Here is an 18256-nt window from a genome sequence, read left to right on the forward strand (position 1 = left end):
CACACACACAGAGAAATGAACTGGTAAGACTGAAACAGCAAATTTTGCTCCAAACTATATAAAAATTATATAATCATACACTCTCAGAAAAAAAGGTACAATTTTGTACCAAAGAAGGTACAAACCCTTGTCACTGGGGCGGTACCTTTTACTGGTACAAAATTGTACCTTAATATAGAGGAACAAATTTGTTCCATTCCAGTTTGTACCTTAAAGGACATGATTTGTACCATGGGCAAACCAAAATGTACCTTTTGTTTTTAAAAACTTGTTGGTACAATATTGTACCTTTTATCAAAGGTACAAATTTGATCTCTTTAAGGTACCGCCCCAGTGACAAGCCCCTTTGTACCTTAACTGTGTCAAATTTGTTCCTACGAGAAAGGCTATTTTTCTACTGAATAACAAGCACATTCAACAACTGAATCAAAAAGGCATCAATTTAATAATTTCTGTAAATACATATCAAATTCATATGAACATTTGAATACTTTCATTCCAACTTACAGTAAAGTATATCTTTGTGTAAATACATCAAAGATTTCACAATACAATAAAGACTTAGCAAAATTAACAGAATATCACTTCTTTAAAAAGATTTGAAAGAATTTAAAATGCAAAAATGTTACAGTACATAAAATATATTTTCTTATCTACAACAAAGCTAGACTTGTTTTTTTCCCCCCACTTTTCACACAATACCCTTGCATTTATTTAACTTTTTAAAACACCATCATCCAACCGAACTGCTTGGCAATTTCAGATCCCTCCATTTTTACACTGCTGAAGATTCTCCTCTCACTGAAGACACGTCCAGTCAAGACGTTCCCAAGATCTGCACAGTGAGTTGAGATAGCCGGTTCTTCCTGAACATAATGAAGAATCAATATTAGTAAAGACAGATGTAAATTTATTAAATTTATACTTCCAATGACAAGCTCAAATTTCACTTCTAGACTTAAAGGGATAGTTCACCTAGAACTGAAAATTCTGTCATTTACTCGCCCTCAAGTTTTTCCAAATCTGTTAACTTGAACAAAAAAGATATTTTGAGAATCGAAAATTAAACAGTTGATGGGGCCCCATTAACTTCCATAGAATATTTTTCATACTATGGAAGTCAATGGGGCCCCATTGACTGTTTCATTTTTTGGGTGAACTACACATCCTTCAACATCTCGTTTGGCATCCATGTAATGTGCTTCTATAACGGATTTCAGCTTAGCCAACCTCAAATTAACAACCTCAAAAACCTCAACCTGAAAATTATTTTGTTAATTACTCACCCTCATGTCATTTCACACCTGTAAGACCTTTGTTCATCTTCGGAACACAAATGAAGATATTTTTAATGAAATTCTGAGAGCTTTCTGTCCTTCCATTGGGAGCAATGCAACTAACACATTCAAGGCCCAGAACGATAGGAAAGACATCATTGAAGTAATCCATGTGACTCCAGTGGTTTAACCAATTTTATGAAGCGATGCAGGTGCTTTGTTTTAGCAAAAAAACACAATTTAACACTTTATTTATTAGGGGGAGCACTACGACGCATGCGAATTGTGTTGACTCAAGACCGGGTGTTGTTCCATGAATGTGCTTTAGATTATATTATTTTGTAAATATAGAGGTAAATTATGCTTCTTTTTTTTTTTTTTGGCAAAACAAAGCTTACATCGCTTCATAAAATTGAGGTTAAACCACTGGAGTCACTTGGATTAGTTTAATGGTGTCTTTACTACCTTTCTGGGGCTTGAATGTTTTAGTTGCGTAGGCTACCAATGGAGGAACAGAAAGCTCTTGGATTTCATCAAAAATATCTTCATTTGTGTTCCGAAGATAAACGATGGTCTTACAGGTTCGGAATGACATGAGGGTGTATAATTAATGACAGAATTAAAAAAAATTGCTGAACTATACCTTTAAGGAATCCTGGAAACACCTTAAATCAACCACAGCATGCATTCGGTCCATTTTCTGGAATAACTGAAATGCAGATAAGAAAACAATTTTCACACACAAAAAAACTTTCTGCATTTTTACATTTCCCACAAAGTTTTAAATGATTCACTTAAAGCTTCATATAAAATACCCAGAAAAGTAAAATGTTAAACTAATCCATTTGAATTGAGAAGTTTGGTAAAAAATGTCTGAAGAGATTACCGCTTAGTATAATAAACAGATTAAATTTAGGATTTTATTCACATTTAAACATTGAACAAACAGAAGCTCAACCGCACTTGCTTTGACAAGCGAGAACAAACCTCAGTGGTTCTTGCGGAAGCTCAAGCGTGCTGCAAAACACATGAGAATGAACATCATCGGTTTTCGCACGTTTAGCAAACATGATTGAGCTTCCGTTTACCGCAACTGATGTGTGAATTGATGTATATTTTTATGTGAATAAAAGCCTAAATTAAATCTGTTCATCATATAAAATGATTGTATCTCTACAGAAAAACTTGGACTAAACTGCTCAATTCAAATTATTTTACGATCTCTTTATTATGGTAGCATTCAGGTATCAAAAGACATTTTGAAATTTAATATGCAAAATGGCAATGTAATATATAAAATGGCAATGTTCTTATTTAAATTTACATTTTCCATACCATATGTGCAATGTTTGGGGCAAAGTGACAATTCAAATTCAATAATATAATTAAATTAGCCATCTCCTACACTTGTTTTAACATATACCGGTAATTTAAACATATTACAAAATGATTAGAGATGTTTAAAGGCACAATTCACCAAAAATTAAAAAAACTCTGTCATTAATTATTCACTCTCATGTTGTTCCAAACCTGTAAGACTTTCGTTCATCTTTGGAACACAAATGAAGATCTTTTCAATGAAATCTGAGAGCTTTCTGTCCCCCCATTGACAGTCCATGCAACTAAAACTTTGATGCTTCAAAAAGTTCATAAAGAGATCGTAAGACCAATCCTTTTGAATCGAGCAGTTTACCGTAGTTCAAATTTTCATAAGACATGATCGCTTTATATGATGAACAGATTTCAGAAGCTCAACCGAACATGCTTGACACGTGAGAACAAACCTCTTTCTCAAACGTGCTGCGCAACACACGAGAATGAACCTCATTTGTTTTCGCATGTCAAGGGAACATGCTAGAGCTTCCTTTTACCGTATTATCTGATGTGAATTGATGAATAAAAGCCTAAATTCAACCTGTTCATCATACAGCACAAATTTTAGACTAAAACACTCAATTCATATGGATTAGTTTTACAATCACTTTAGGAACTTTTTAAAGCATCAAAGTGGTAGTTGCTTAGCTGTCTATGGGGGGTCAGAAAGCTCGTAATTGATGAAAGAATTTTCATTTTTGGGTGAACTAATTAACCCTTTAACATGTTCAACGTAAAATTGTAGCAAAATGATAATTTAAATGCTATTTTCCTTAATTGCATTTACACTCACAGTTAAGACACTTATGATTGCATTTTTATTAAATACCCACGATGAACGTGGCAAAATTCAATCTGGATTTAAAAAAAGGATTCCAAGATGATCTTTGCATCAAGTGCCTTAACTTTGAGTGTAAAAGCAACTAGGAAAAATAACCTAAATTATAGTTTTGCTATAATATTTGCTTGAACATTTTAAACATCTAATTTCTGTAATACATTTCATTTTCTATTTTTGAACTTAAAAAAAAATTCAATGTATGTTTTAATTTTATGTTAAAGCTAGTGTAGTAATGCAAATTATTATATTATTGATTTTGAATATTTTTTTGCTCCAGATGTTGCACATATCATATAGAAAATGTAAATATAAATACAGAAATACATTGCCATTTTACACATTACATTTCATATTGACATTTGGTACCGGTATGCTAACGTTACCATACTTTGTGAGTGTCAGAGTTTTAGGTGAATATACTTTCAGTTAAGTGAAGAGTTCATTTGAAGTGCAGTTACTGTGCTTTATCAAGATTGACATCACTCTGACATTATGGCAAACATTTTGTCTTAGAAATATTCAACCTCATCAGAAAAAAGAATATCATAAGATTAAGAAACTCAAATAACACATTGTACTGATACCTCACAGCTGAGGACGCAGGAAGACTTTCAGATGACCAGCACTGACAGTTTACCATGCAGTTTACCCCATCATGATCTAAAAATCAAAGACACATTAGCTGAGTATATTACATGTAACTTTATATTACTTAGGACAGAATCCGGTAACGTTAATCGCATTCAAAAACAGAACGAGTGATCAACTATTTTATCTGCGCACTGTTCGTTGGCGCTCAATCACGCTGTTCCAAAACCGCATTGTGGACTAATGTAAAGTAGGCTACACCAGCATGGCACCTCTGGTTGAGCATTCATTTACAACAATAATGTTTTAAATGTGAACTTACGACACAGAAACTCAATTGCTTTAAAAATTATGCAGACGGCTATCACTGACTGGATTCGTACAAATAAGCTATTTAACGTTACACTCGCTATTATCATGTTGAGTAGCTGTAACGTTTTATACATTTTATTTGGTTAAACATAAACATAAAACCCACCTTTGAATTTCCTCTTCTCTTCGTCTTATAATTCGAGTCCAGCCACCAAAGTACTTCTGACGAGGGCGGAGGCCATGGCTTGTGGTGGTGCTCCGTGCTCGTAATCTGTTTCCCGAAGTTCCCGCTCTCCGGTCTATTTGAAAATGCAGTAACGGCTGCAGCAACCTTGGGCAATCAGTTTCATGTCGCCTAATAGCAAAGTTAACATTTAACAGTTAACGTTATGGTGGATAATGGAGAACAAACGCCATATATTGTACACGTGATGACTTAATAATAGTCAATAATTGCATTAAAAAAATTAAAAAGTGTAACGTTATAACTTACAAGTCAAATGGCTAAAAAGCATTTGGAGCAAAGCAACTCGCTAAAATAACGTTAAGTGGCTGAAACATTTATATTTTAGACTTGTGAACTAAATATATACATAAATTATAAGAACTCACCTTTAAATTTCGTCTTCTTCAAGTTTGATAAAATAATCTCGACCGCACTGCAGCCGTGTAGCTGCTTCCCGCTGTCAGTTCGGAAATTTCCGTGGCTGAAGCGATTTCGACCAATCAGTGTCTTGTTGCTATGCACAATACTCAACACAGCAACCAATCATGAATGAAATAGTAATTTGGTCCATAACTGTACCCTTGATGTGAGAACAATTATGTACCTTCATTTCAATTGTACCTTAACAGGTACCAAACAGTATCATCAGTGGTCTTTCCTGTACCATTAAAGGTACTATTATTGAAAAGGTACAAAACTGTTCTTTGAGGAACATTATTTGTACCACCGTGTACCTTTTTTTCTGAGAGTGTAATAACTCCAAAACTATAGCAAGGAGAGTCAAAAGGTAGGTATCGTTTGAAAGAACTCTTTTTAATTTTTTTGAAAATATAAATGACATTACATTTGGACATTGTCCTGCAAAGAAACTGCGGATAAAAGACAAAATATATATATAATTTTTATTATGATTTTGCATATCTTTCTTATTTGTCATGGAATAACTCAGGAAGGAAATAAGGTAGGAGGAAAATTCTTTTTTAGTGAAGTCCCCCTACATGTTAGCTGCATCTGGATAAAAAAAAAATTATTTTTGGATAAAGGAATCAAAAGTTACAGCATTTGGAAAAGAGATAGCCTTTTTGTACAGTCTTTGACACCTCCTCATGGGCATTTTTTTCTCCATGAAGAATATCTTGTCATAAAAGCAATAGATTATGTTAATTTTGGGCTCATTTTAATTGTAATAATATGCTGTAAAAAATGAAGTGCCATTTTCAATGATCTGTGAATGTTTCATGAGCTGTATGATGTTTTTGACACATTGCAGTACATTATTTTATAAATTATGAAAAAAAAGAAATTCTATTTATCAGCAAATAACTCAGCAATACTTAAGAGTTTTTCAAAGTGGATACATTCACTGTAAAGTTCAGACTCTAAGCTTTCAAATGACATCAACTTTGTGTTAAGGCAAGATTTTTGAAAAATATGGTAATGAATATTTTCGCAGCTAGGCGGCGCCTGCTGGCGGTACACTCGGTTTCAGAGGGATTACTCAGCACTCGTTAGGAGTTAATAAATGTAAGATGCATTAAAAAGCTGATATCCTAAGCTTTAAAATTGTGTTGTTCCATTCAGTGGTTGCTTAGTAATTAATTTTTTTCTTTCCGAATGGGAATAAAAATAAATAAATAATAAAAAAGCTATAGGCCGCCTATAGGCGGTTATAGGACATGACACATATTAATATATTTTGAAGCCACTAGATGGCGCTCTTCTCACTTGACATTTTTTTTTTTTAGGCATGCACTCTATTTTGATGTGAAATGTTGCATTTATTGGAAAAAAAAAAATATATATATTAATTCTAATGGAAAAAATAGCTCATAAAAATTATATAATGCAAAGTATCATAAAAAACTCTAAAAATTCTAAATAATAATCAGAAAATATTATAGAACAAAAATATATTTGATTGGTTATCCTGGGAAAAAATAAAGTTAAATTTTAAGGCTTCGTCCGTTTTTGACCGGGAGGAAGCTAAGTGTGACCCATTTATGAAGAAGCCCAGAGGGTTAAGGGGGGGACCAGGGGGGCACTACCCCTCCCAGACCAGAGCCAATGATTTTGTCTGAGCTATGAATTTAATAATAATAATAATAATAATAATAATAATAGAATTCATATTTTCTTATTTTATTTGCATTATCTTATGCTTTTAGCGTAGAATGAGTAAAGCTGTTTGTTGTTAGGATGACAAAAAGTTTTAAAAGTTACATTTTTAGGATGATTATTAATTACATTTTTAGGCTGCTCTGAAAAGTGCTCGTCAATGTCCAAATGATCGAGATGACCAATCAAATCAAAGAAGGCGGGACTTACTTTCTTTCTGTCACTGTCACAACTCAACGAGAGTTCGTTTTTATCGTTTACAATACATTTTAATCTTTTAATTACTTAATAATGAATAATGCATTTACAATTTTCTCTTCTGGGTGAACCTTTAAAGAGAGAAAATCATGTGACGTTTCCCACATGTTTCTCATACTCACTCATATAACATGAGCATTGACCAACAATTAACATTAACATAACAATATTTCCAGTCAGATATCCTAAATCATATTACTATTTTCTACATTTTAAAATAATAGTAAAGTCATTAAAACAATAAAATAACACAAATGGAGGTATGGGAATTTTGCAGTGATCTATAAAAATACTTCTTCAGAGGCACCGGCTTTTGTATAGATTTGTTGATTGATTTACATTTATTTTATGCTGTTTTACACTTCGCTATAAATCTTAAAGCAAATGTTTAACATACCCACCCATCAGGACTTTATTAAGACGTTCTGACGTCAATTATTCAACATGTACTACCAGATATGTCCACTAGATGTAGGCAGAGTTCCACAATTGTGATGTTTAATTACGGCACCGTTAAATTATTAACAGCCTACAAAGTAACAGCAACACAACGCTATATATATATATATGTGTGTGTGTGTGTGTGTGTGTGTGTGTGTGTGTGTGTGTGTGTTGTTGATAACAGGGAATTAAATATTTTTTTCTTTTTTTATATTGATTTTTTATATCAATATGGTACAAGATTATCCTTTTCAAATCAATGATAAAAGTTATATTAGCCTATATATTCCTTTTTCTGTTATCAACAACATGTAGTGCATTAAATATAACATTACATCAGGGTTTCCCAGACTGGGGTTTGTGAGTTTAATGAAAAGCTATAAATCATCAAATTTTTAAATTAAAATAAATAATTTTAAAATAAAAACAATCAAAATGAAACATTTACTTTAAAGATTTTAAAAATATCTGTTTACCTGCATGTCAACAAACTTAAATGACTCACTGAGTGATAATTCAAATAATAATTCAAATAATAATTAATTCATGTGTTCGGCAGGAGCTGACTAGATAGGCAACGTTGAGAAAACTACTTAAAACTGAAATGATTCCTGTAAATCCAGTGATCAAATGCTGTGTGGGTCTCAGTTTTCAGTCATAGTGCAACTCCACAAACTTGGAAGACCTTCTGAACGTGTATATAAGCAGTAAGCAAAAAGAAAAAATTAATTAATTATTATTTACCACTATTGTGTGAATAACATGTAATCAGAAAATTAACTGTAGTCTGATTATGAATATTTTAAAATGTAATATAATTGAATTACAAGTAGGCTACTTATTTATTTGAATCTGATTACGTAATCCAGATTACATGTTAATATATATATATGTATATATATATATATATAGTGTTCTCTTATAACAGAATGACCATAGGCAAGATTTTCATTTCTTTAATTTATGTCTTTATAATAAAAGAAGGTTAAATTATGTAACAATGTATCAATATATTTCCCATGCATGCTATTTCAATCAACTTGTATGTTTGTCCAAGACATTTCAGCTCAAATTACAATAAACTGATTTTAAAAATGTATTTGAATCATATAGCCTAATAAAAAGTTGAAAATGGTTTAATTTTCTATTTTGACTATAACTTCTATTTTGATGTGATTAAAAATATTAGTATTATTAATAGTAGCATAGTCTATTTACAATTAAAGTATATTTATCTAGGTAACACTTTATTTTAGTGTCCTTGTTACATGTTACATGTACTTACCATAGACATTACAGTAAATTATGCATAATTACATGCAACTAACCCTCAACCAAATCCTAATCCTACCCTAACCCTATAGTAACATGTAGTTGCTTAATATTACTCTTAAATATGTAATTACACTGTAACAATGACACCTTAAAATAAAGTAAAACTGCGAATGCCACTTTTGTGTGTGTGTGTGTGTGTGTGTGTGTGTGTGTGTGTGTGCGTGTGTGTGTGTGCGTGTGCAGAAATCTGTTCTACAATGCGAGACTCCTGTGAAAGTAATAGCGCTCAGCCAAGTGCACACACTATTTCCTCAGAATAAGAGACACGCCCCGGAGTGAGCGCTTTCAGATCAGAATGCCTGACTGACTTTGTGCCGTCGACCAAACTTGACAGTTCCTGTTATCCGCACGCGCACAGTTCCCGCCTCTCCTTTCCCTGTCAATCATCCGCGGAATCACACTAGTGTGCGCGCGCACGCAGCTCCGCTGATGTAGGAGGAGACGCTGCGTGCTGTCATCCGCACAAAAAAAGTGGCATATTCCATTTTTAAAGGCAACGGGCTTTTTCCTCCCTTCTTCCAGGATTTTTAAAAATTTTCTACAAGTGTTGTGACTGACTGAGAGCTTTCATTATATAAAAACGACACAAAACGGAATGTTTTTGACATTATTCATTGTGAAGCAGTGACGCTTCATTCACCCCGAACGGACAGCAATTCCTCCTTTCCAGAGGAGGTTTTTTTCCCTCCGTTTGAAGGGGTGGATACGGCTGGAGAGGAGGAGGGGGGGGATAGCCAGGAAAAGTGGATGTCGCGACTTTACGATCTGTCCCGTTTTCACCGGGACCCGTGTTGGTGGTGAGCCGCCGCGGAGCCGTTTGTGGGAGTGTCGCATGTAACTTACGCGAGGATAGTTTGTCCTGGATTTTTCAATCATTTGCGAGATAAGGCTCCCGGACCTCCTTCTCCTCGTCGACTCTATCCTCCCGGTTTTTCTTCCTCACGTACCTCCGTGATTTCACCGCGGTCCGTACGCGGGGTAGAGGCTCGCGTTCGCCGCGAGAGGACTGAACGCAGCGCGCGAGGCCCCCCGGCCCCCTCCCCCACTCTCAAACCCCCTTCAGATCATCTCCTCACCTCCCTCTCATTTTTTCCCTTCTTTTTCTTAATAGTTTACCTCAGAGAAGGAGAATAAAGGGGTTATTTCATTTTTTTAGCGCCTTTTTTCCAACGGCTACTTGAGCGAGGTGATATTTTTGTTTTTCTCTGGTTTCTGAAGCCCCGACGAGGCCAGTAAAGCAGTGGGGATGACTTTAGAGTCGATGATGGCCTGCTGCCTGAGCGAAGAGGCCAAGGAGTCGAAACGGATCAACGCAGAAATCGATAAGCAACTGCGTCGAGACAAACGCGACTCGAGACGGGAGTTGAAGCTGCTTCTGCTCGGTACGGAGACCGCAGTTGCCGCCGCCGCCGTTAAACTCACTCACACACACACACACACACACACACTGTACACACACTCATAGTCAGTCGACAGGTTTCGCTGTGGTTTTCAGCTGTGACTTGTGGTGCTAAACACACCACCTCCGTTTTAGTGTGGTGGCGGGTTGAGGTGTTTGTGGTTAATGTTTTTATTTATTTAATTATTATTCAAGTGAACAGTACCAACGTTACGAAAAGTGCTAAGGCGTTAGCGCTTTAGCATATGTGGGCCGAATGCTGGACAGGGCCTGGCATGCAATGCAACAGCACACAAATCTCAGCATGCTCTCTGTTGTGTGCATGTACATGATCGTACATTAGCTAGTTCATTTTTCTAGCTGTCACTTTTGTGTTATGAGTCAACCCAAGTGATGTTGCATGCTGCTTGATAAGAGCTATAAGAATATGTGCAAAATGTGCAATCAATAATGAGTTTACTGTATGGCAGGTTTGCTCTAAATGATGCAAGGTGTCAATAGGTGCAAATTATATGAGACTGTTTTGTGGTTTGTGTGACTGCATTACTCATGTCAGATTACACTATTCAAATTTTAGGGAAATTATGCTGAGGTTTGGGAGATTGTCAGCTGAACGTTTACAGCTTTAGTGATCTGAAGTATAGAAATGGGCGTAGTTTTGGTTTGAAGATGGGGGGGGGGGGGTGTTTATTTAGTTTATTCATTTTTGCTAAATGGTCTTTTGTGGTAGGCCTATCACCCACATGCAAATATGGTTGATAACATAACTGCAATAAAGTACTAGCCTAGTTAACAATTACTTGTTTACATAGGATATATTATGTATTTTATATTATTTAAGCACCGAAAACGTTTTCAGTTTGACTGAATTTTACTTAAATAACTTATACTATTCTTGGAATATCTGAAATCCAGGTTTTATATCTGAAGGTCCAGACTTTAAAGCTCTTGCACTTGGACCTTATGAAAAAGTAACATAGTTATTGTAATTGTTTAACTATACCATTTGTTAAAATAAGAATATAATTACAGGTAAGACCATTGATGGCGCTTCATTGCCATGCTAAGGCCAATGTTAACGTATTTCTTTCTTTTTATCTATAGCATTTGTTATGAAAAATATTAGCCCACACATAGAAACTATATCTACAACAATGCCACAGTTGTGATATAAATCTTTAGTGAAAAACCTATTCCCTTAACAGGTAATTCTACAAGTTAGTCAAAATTTACCTCAATAGAACGTGATAAATTCTAGTAAAGGTGGTCATGAGTAGTTTAAAAGGCTTTCTAATTTATGTTGGTGCAGGATGATATTCTCTCGTCTTTTCATCAGTCTTTTTTTAGTTTACGTGGCTGTTTAAGATCACGTTTTACTTTCTCCAGAGCATTTTAAAGTGGCAAATTCTCAATAGAATTCAAATGGGTCTCACGTTTTATCATTGATAGTGAACGTGCGCAGAGTAAATGGTGATTAGCACGCCACGCATGCACAATTAAATATTACATATATGCGCAAGTAATTAGTTCATATGGGAACTTGGTGCTTAAAAAGCTCAGAATGCACGATGTATATAATTAATTAATAGCCTGATTCTATGTTTCCATAAACCATGGTGTATATTGGGTGGTTACATATATAGACACTTTTCTGTGGCTGCAAAGGATGCTTTTCCCTTGATAATCTTCAAATTAATGAGAAAAAAAAAAACAGTTAGTTTGTAGGTATCAGCCTTGAGCGCTAAACGTCAATCAATTTACCATGTCAGCCGGTGCCACCGGTCAAATTTGGGTCACTGTTGCACTTTTAACACTTTTAATTCTTGGGTCGAATTATCTTAAAATGGTGGATGGTTATTGCCTTGTGAGGGCGTGAGTGCTCTGGACTCTGGTTACTCCCAAGGAAGGAGAATTGGATGCTTTATCAAGCTGTGAAGTTTGGTTGCTGTTCTGTGTATGACTCAGTGAATTGGTAAGCGGTGATATCTGACACGGACAACCCGTCATTCATTTCCTATTAGTCAGGACTGTTCTTCCGCTTGAAACCACAAAATGAGCTGCTAGTATGGATCATAAAATACTATGAAACTGAGCAGATAATAAAGACAGATAGGGAGAGATGGACAGAAGTATGAGTTTTAGTGACATCATGTGTTAAAATGATGTCCTATTGACCCTTCGCTAAACTCCGCCCACTTTGGTTACAGTTGACGAGCTTCACACGACATTGGAATGAACTTGAGATTTGCTTTTTCAGCAAAATATGCCACAATTTACTCTTCGTTCGTTATTATTTCCCCCCCAAATATCATCATCTGCCATATTATCAACCTATTGCTCTTTTTTGATGCTGCAGGTCTACAGGCGTCCCAACGAGGATGAACACGTTTGATACCTGAGACTACCTGTAGAAACATTTAAGAAGCGTTATGTTCAATTAAACTTAATATAGCCTATCTGCTGATACCATTTTTGAATGAGACTTTAGATTTTACTGTGTCGTTCATCAGCGTGTTTTACTGAAAATGTTAACAGAAATTGTTAGCTTGTTAGCTACAGTATCCAAGGGGGCGGAGCTTAGGAAAGGGTCGGTTGACTTGAAATTTGCATCTTTATTATTTGGAGTCTGCTTGATACATTGGCGAACCAGTATTCAAGATTGTAGTACCCTTTATTTGAAGTTGCCTCCACTCGAGCTCATCTAGTCTTGTGAACTCTAGTTAAGCGAGAACAGGAGCAGTTCTGTAACAGTGAATGATTGTGAGGACACAGTGGCTCCTATGTGGCTCCGTGACCTCTGTGAAAATACAAGAGTTCGACCTTTACCGCTATGAGAGAATTAATAAGTAAAAGTTCTCTCCCTGTCTCATTCCCAATCCCTATCCCCATGCCACCAAAGGAAGTATATAAAGAAAGCAGCTTGTTGGTGCTCAGTCATCCTATTAATGGCCCATCCTAAATAAGTTAAAACTGTCAGCCTAACTCTGGATAAGTCTTGGCTAGTCTGGATTAGCCAGGACCTTAATAGGCTTTGCGAACACATATGCTTCCATTGATGATACCATAGCTGGTTTTGTGTTAACCAGCTTCTCACTCTGTTAAAACAGCTTAGGCTAGTTAAGCTTTGACAAATTGTGGTTATTAGTAGGGCTGGCCGCTATTTCAGATATTCACAATGATTTTGCTGCACTTATTTTGTCACACATTTTGGGATCCTTGTTGTACATCTTACATGTATTAGAGTATTAAGTCTCTGTGTGACTGTGGCATTATTCATGTTTTGGGAAAATAAATTGCTGGTAAATATTGCAGCCTAACACAGCCAAGCCTTGGCACAAGATTTTTACTGTATTTTAGACATTTTTGACATTTTGCATTAAATATTGTTCATTATACATTTAATTGGCTACAATTGCTCTTTAGGTTGTCTCTGAAAAATTAATCTTTAAAGCTATTTTAAACCAAATACATGAAGATAATACTCTGGAATATATGTAAAATGTTACATGTTTTTCTTAGTTAATTAATTCCCTGGGAATCAAACCCATGACCTTGTAATTGCTAAAGTAGAACATCTTCTGATATTCTCTCAGAAACCTTTAAAATAATTTTATCATCATTTTATTCCAGAAAATAATCTTTCTCATGCTTTTGGGCAGGGCTGTTTTGACAACCTTATATTAAGATCTCATATAGTCACAAATTGAATGAATATGTAATCCTAATGCGTGTATTATTAAGATTATCTCTGTGTGGCTTTACTGTTTGTTTGGGCCACAGGTAATGCAGATTCACTGTTACATTTTGTGAAATGTAGAATTTGTCCTATTTTTAATTGACATTAATTGCACTTTCACGCGGAAACATACTGGGATGGTGTCCCATTTTTACTGTGCCTCAAAATGGAAAAGCAAGTCTACTGGATGTTCAAATGAACAGGATTTAACATTTGTATTGATTCTTTTTTTTCTTCTGAGGTGACTTTTAAAAATAATTAATTATATTAATGCCGTTGCACTACAACATTATTAGAAAATAATGCATTATTATTTTAAAATAATGTTTATGAATTTCCTGCTGCTGTCTGTGCTTAGCACTGAAGTAATGTGGCATGTATTGTTGTACAGATTTTTTTGTCCTTTGAGATCTCAGAGAGTTATTGTGAAGCTGTCACATCTTGAACTGAAATCTTGATATGTTATGTCATTCATGAATTCGTTTCCAATGCACAGAGAATTTGAACTGTAAACCTTACATTTTCTGTATGACTTCTGAAACAAAGTAGTGTTTGTTGTGTTTTAACCAACCTTAAGTACAAGAGCTCAGTCCTGCTTCTGCAGAAAATAGAATATGCAAAAAGAAACAGGATATTATTCCATGCTCTAGGGTTTCTGTTTTTTTAAAAGTAATAATAAATTGGAGGTGTTAAAAAATGCTTGATCACTAGCGACACTCGATGAGACACTAGCATCTTTTTAAAGTTTTATTTGTTGTGTTAAGAGGTTAGTCTGTGTTGTATGGATCCTCTGATCTGCTCAAAAGTAATTGAGAAGAAATACACGAAATTCATGTTTTCTTTTAGAAGAAAACATCTATGCATAGCATATATGTGCACTCACTCTCCCTCATTTGTGTGTGAGTGGAACATTAAGTGTGAAGTTGGATTTCCAAAAGCAGTGACTATTCCATGATTGCTCATTTAAGAAATTCCTAGAGATTCCTAATTATGCAATCAAGAAGCATTCACAAAATATGCTCTGCCTTTCTGTCATCTTATGGGATCCAAGTATGAGATCTTCACCAAGTTGTAATCTCATGCATGCTCCCAATTAAGATGTTCTCCCTGATGATGTAATTATACTCTTAATTTTAACAGCGTGTTTTATGGACCACAGAAATGCTTTCAGCCTTGCAACTTTTACATACATTTAAAGGGTTAGTTCTCCCAAAATTAAGATCTTTTTGATGAAATCTGAGATTTCTGTCCCGCAATTGACGGCTACGCAACTACCATTTTGACTCTTCAAAAAGTTTATAAAGAGATCGTAAAACTAATCCAAATGAATTGAGCGGTTTAGTCTAAATTTTCCGAAGAGACTCGATCACTTTATATGATGAACAGATTTAATTTAGTCTTTTATTCACATAAAAGCATTGACGTGCGAGAACAACTGTCATTGGTTCTTGTTGAAGCTCAAACGTGCTGCGTAACACGAGAATGAACCTCATTGGCTCTTGCTGAAGCTCATACGTGCTGCGTAACACGAGAATGAACCTCATTGGCTCTTGCTGAAGCTCAAACGTGCCGCGTAACACGAGAATGAGCCTCATTGGCTCTTGCTAAAGCTCAAACGTGCCGCGTAACACGAGAATGAACCTCATTGGCTCTTGCTAAAGCTCAAACGTGCCGCGTAACACGAGAATGAACCTCATTGGCTCTTGCTAAAGCTCAAACGTGCCGCGTAACACGAGAATGAACCTCATTGGCTCTTGCTAAAGCTCAAACGTGCTGCGTAACACGAGAATGAACCTCATTGGTTCTTGCTAAAGCTCAAACGTGCTGCGTAACACGAGAATGAACCTCATTGGTTCTTGCAGAAGCTCAAACGTGCTGCGTAACACGAGAATGAACCTCATTGGTTCTTGCAGAAGCTCAAACGTGCTGCGTAACATGAGAATGAACCTCATTGGCTCTTGCTGAAGCTCATACGTGCTGCGTAACACAAGAATGAACCTCATTGGTTCTTGCACTTCAAGCAAACATGCTTAAGTTTCCGTTTACCTCAACTGATGTGATGTTTATATGTGAATAAAAGCTTAAATTCAGTCTGTTCATCATATAAAGCGATTGTGTCTCTTCAGCAAATTTGGACTAAACCGCTCACTTCATATTGATTAGTTTTTTACGATCTCTAGAACTTTTTGAAGCGTCAAAATGTTAGTTGCGTAGCTTTCAATAGAGGGACAGAAATCTCTCAGATTTCATCAAAAAGATCTTCATTTGAGTTCCGAAAGTCTTACGGGTTTGTAACGAGATGCGGGGGAGTAATTAATGACCCAATTTTCATCTCTGGGTGAACTATCCCTTTAACATGCATGTTGTAATGGGTTTAATGGACTGTTCATTTGTTTTGTATATTGCTATCCCATTTGAACATATGATGTTTGGCCCAGTTCAAACTCCATTCAGAAGTCTTAATGGTCATAGTCATTATATTTTAGCTCATCGTACTTCTTCTTTACCCGTTTGAACCCAACTCGGGTGTTTGAAATGGTAAAGAGTTCATTTTATCCAGCTTCTCGCTGGCTTAGTTTGACAGGGCCATGACTTCCTGCCAGTGCCATTCATTTTGCTGCTCGCTTCACTGCTCTTCTCCACCCTTTCCCCCGTCCATGCGGTTTGTGCTGCCCCTGGTCTGCCCTGAAGCCCTTATCAGGCTATGGAAGGGCCAGGCGCACTGGGCCTTGTTGCTCTCTCTGTACTTGGTCAAAACAGATTAAAGCTAGAAATTGTCCCCCAAAATTAAGTGTCCTCTGTTGGAATGGACAGAATTGTGGAACTGATGCTGGGATGTTTTTTCTTGCACTGCGCTACATTCTTGCTAGTCAATAGTTTCAGGTGTTGACGCACTAGCACTATTCTGACTTAAACCTTGAAGATTTTATATAAAGATCTGAATGAGTTGAATGACCATTGCAGCAGTTTTTAAACATGATCCCCAACTCTAGACTTTAAAGCATCCAACACCGCAAGTGTTATTTTAGTATTATTTATATATTTATTAAGCTTTAATTTTTATATGTTCAGCTTGTTAATTTTCTATTTAGCTGTAATTTATTTTAATTTCAGTTGGAGTTTTAGAAAAATAAGTTGAAGTACTAAAATTATTTCAGTTAGTTGCCAGGGTGCCAAGGCAACATTTCTCATTTTTATTTACGTTGTGTACGTATACGTTTTTTTATAATTATTATATTTTATTATATTTTATTTCTGCTTTTAGTTAACAATAACAAAACTACAGCAACAAATAGGATGTCACACTCTAGTAAATATATCACAAATAATACATTTAAAATAAGAAAATATATAATCTCCACTTTTTTTGTAACAATGATTTGTATTTTAGCTCTGTACTACAAGTTTGAGACTGAGCTTGAGGCTATTTACCTATGTAATGACTAAAATATTATTTACTTACTATTGTATTTGGGGTCCATTTACTGTAATTTAGATATTTTCTCTTTTCTTTTTCAGTACCTTTTAACATTGTTTTTTCATGTGTTTTTCTTCTGTGTAGAAGAACCTTTGTAGTCTTTCTTGTAATTGCCTTGTTTAATGAAGTTGTAAACGAAAGTAGCCAAGTGGTCAATCTGTGACTTTTAGATTCTCTGTCAGTCACGCGTCTTCTCATCATTCAAACTTACAGGTCAGCATTTAAAATTACACTTTCATACTCAGTGGAACGCACCGAGTTTCTTTGCATAAGTTGCCATTTCCGGTCTCTTGTGTTTACAATGTCTAGTTTAAATGTGTCTTTCCACGGAAGCTTTTATGTTAATGGTGGGTGGGCCAGTGTCGTTGTGAACAACAAAACCAGACAATTTTAAGCTTTTTATGCACCAAAATGGCCTGGTGATGTGGTGTGTGAGTTTGTATTGTTGACAATCTGTTAGCATTGGCAGCAGTTGTTTTGGAGTGCTGTGTTCCTGGCTGCCCTACTGAAGATTAAACTTTGGTTTTAACGGCCACATCATGTTTCAGTAAGGGCCTTGGCTTCTGCACACACTTTCACTTTCAATTGTAGTGCTCCCAGGACACATCCTGTCTTGTTTGTTTTTTTTCATAAGAAGTCCTTTACTTTGTTTTCAGAGCAACAACTGTTCTCCAGTCAGTCGCTGTCTCTTTCTCTGCTCCCTCCCAAGCAAGGCTTCACGGTGGTTTCCACGTCCAGTGCAAACAAGAGGATTTGCACTTTGGACTTCCACCTAGCAGGCGTCGAAACTCTTGGCCGGCGTGTGCATCAGGTGTCTGCGCGGGGCTTTTGTTTGATTGCGACCCACCGTCGCAGAGCATAATGGATATATGAACA

The 18256-nt window shown here is 35.8% G+C and overlaps 1 protein-coding gene and 1 long non-coding RNA gene across 2 annotated transcripts in view; one reads left to right on the forward strand and one right to left on the reverse strand.

The window, feature by feature from the left end:
- Window positions 1-422: 422 nt before the first annotated feature.
- On the reverse strand, window positions 423-4747 carry LOC311086629. The gene is made up of 4 exons (XR_014607098.1): window positions 4559-4747; window positions 4077-4152; window positions 1921-1986; window positions 423-866 (listed from the first exon to the last, which is right to left on the reverse strand). It is a non-coding gene; the product is annotated as an uncharacterized lncRNA (long non-coding RNA).
- Window positions 4748-9178: 4431 nt separating this feature from the next.
- The window catches only part of gna11b (guanine nucleotide binding protein (G protein), alpha 11b (Gq class)), a 46382-nt gene continuing 37304 nt past the window's right edge, over window positions 9179-18256 (forward strand). The window contains exon 1 of the mRNA XM_084118603.1: window positions 9179-10149. Within this exon, the coding sequence (XP_083974729.1) occupies window positions 10014-10149 (136 nt within the window). The 5' untranslated portion in view covers window positions 9179-10013. The remainder of the gene's footprint in view (window positions 10150-18256) is intronic.

This window comes from Abramis brama, assembly GCF_963993115.1.
Source record: "Abramis brama genome assembly, chromosome: 7".
Taxonomy (NCBI): Eukaryota; Metazoa; Chordata; class Actinopteri; order Cypriniformes; family Leuciscidae; genus Abramis; species Abramis brama.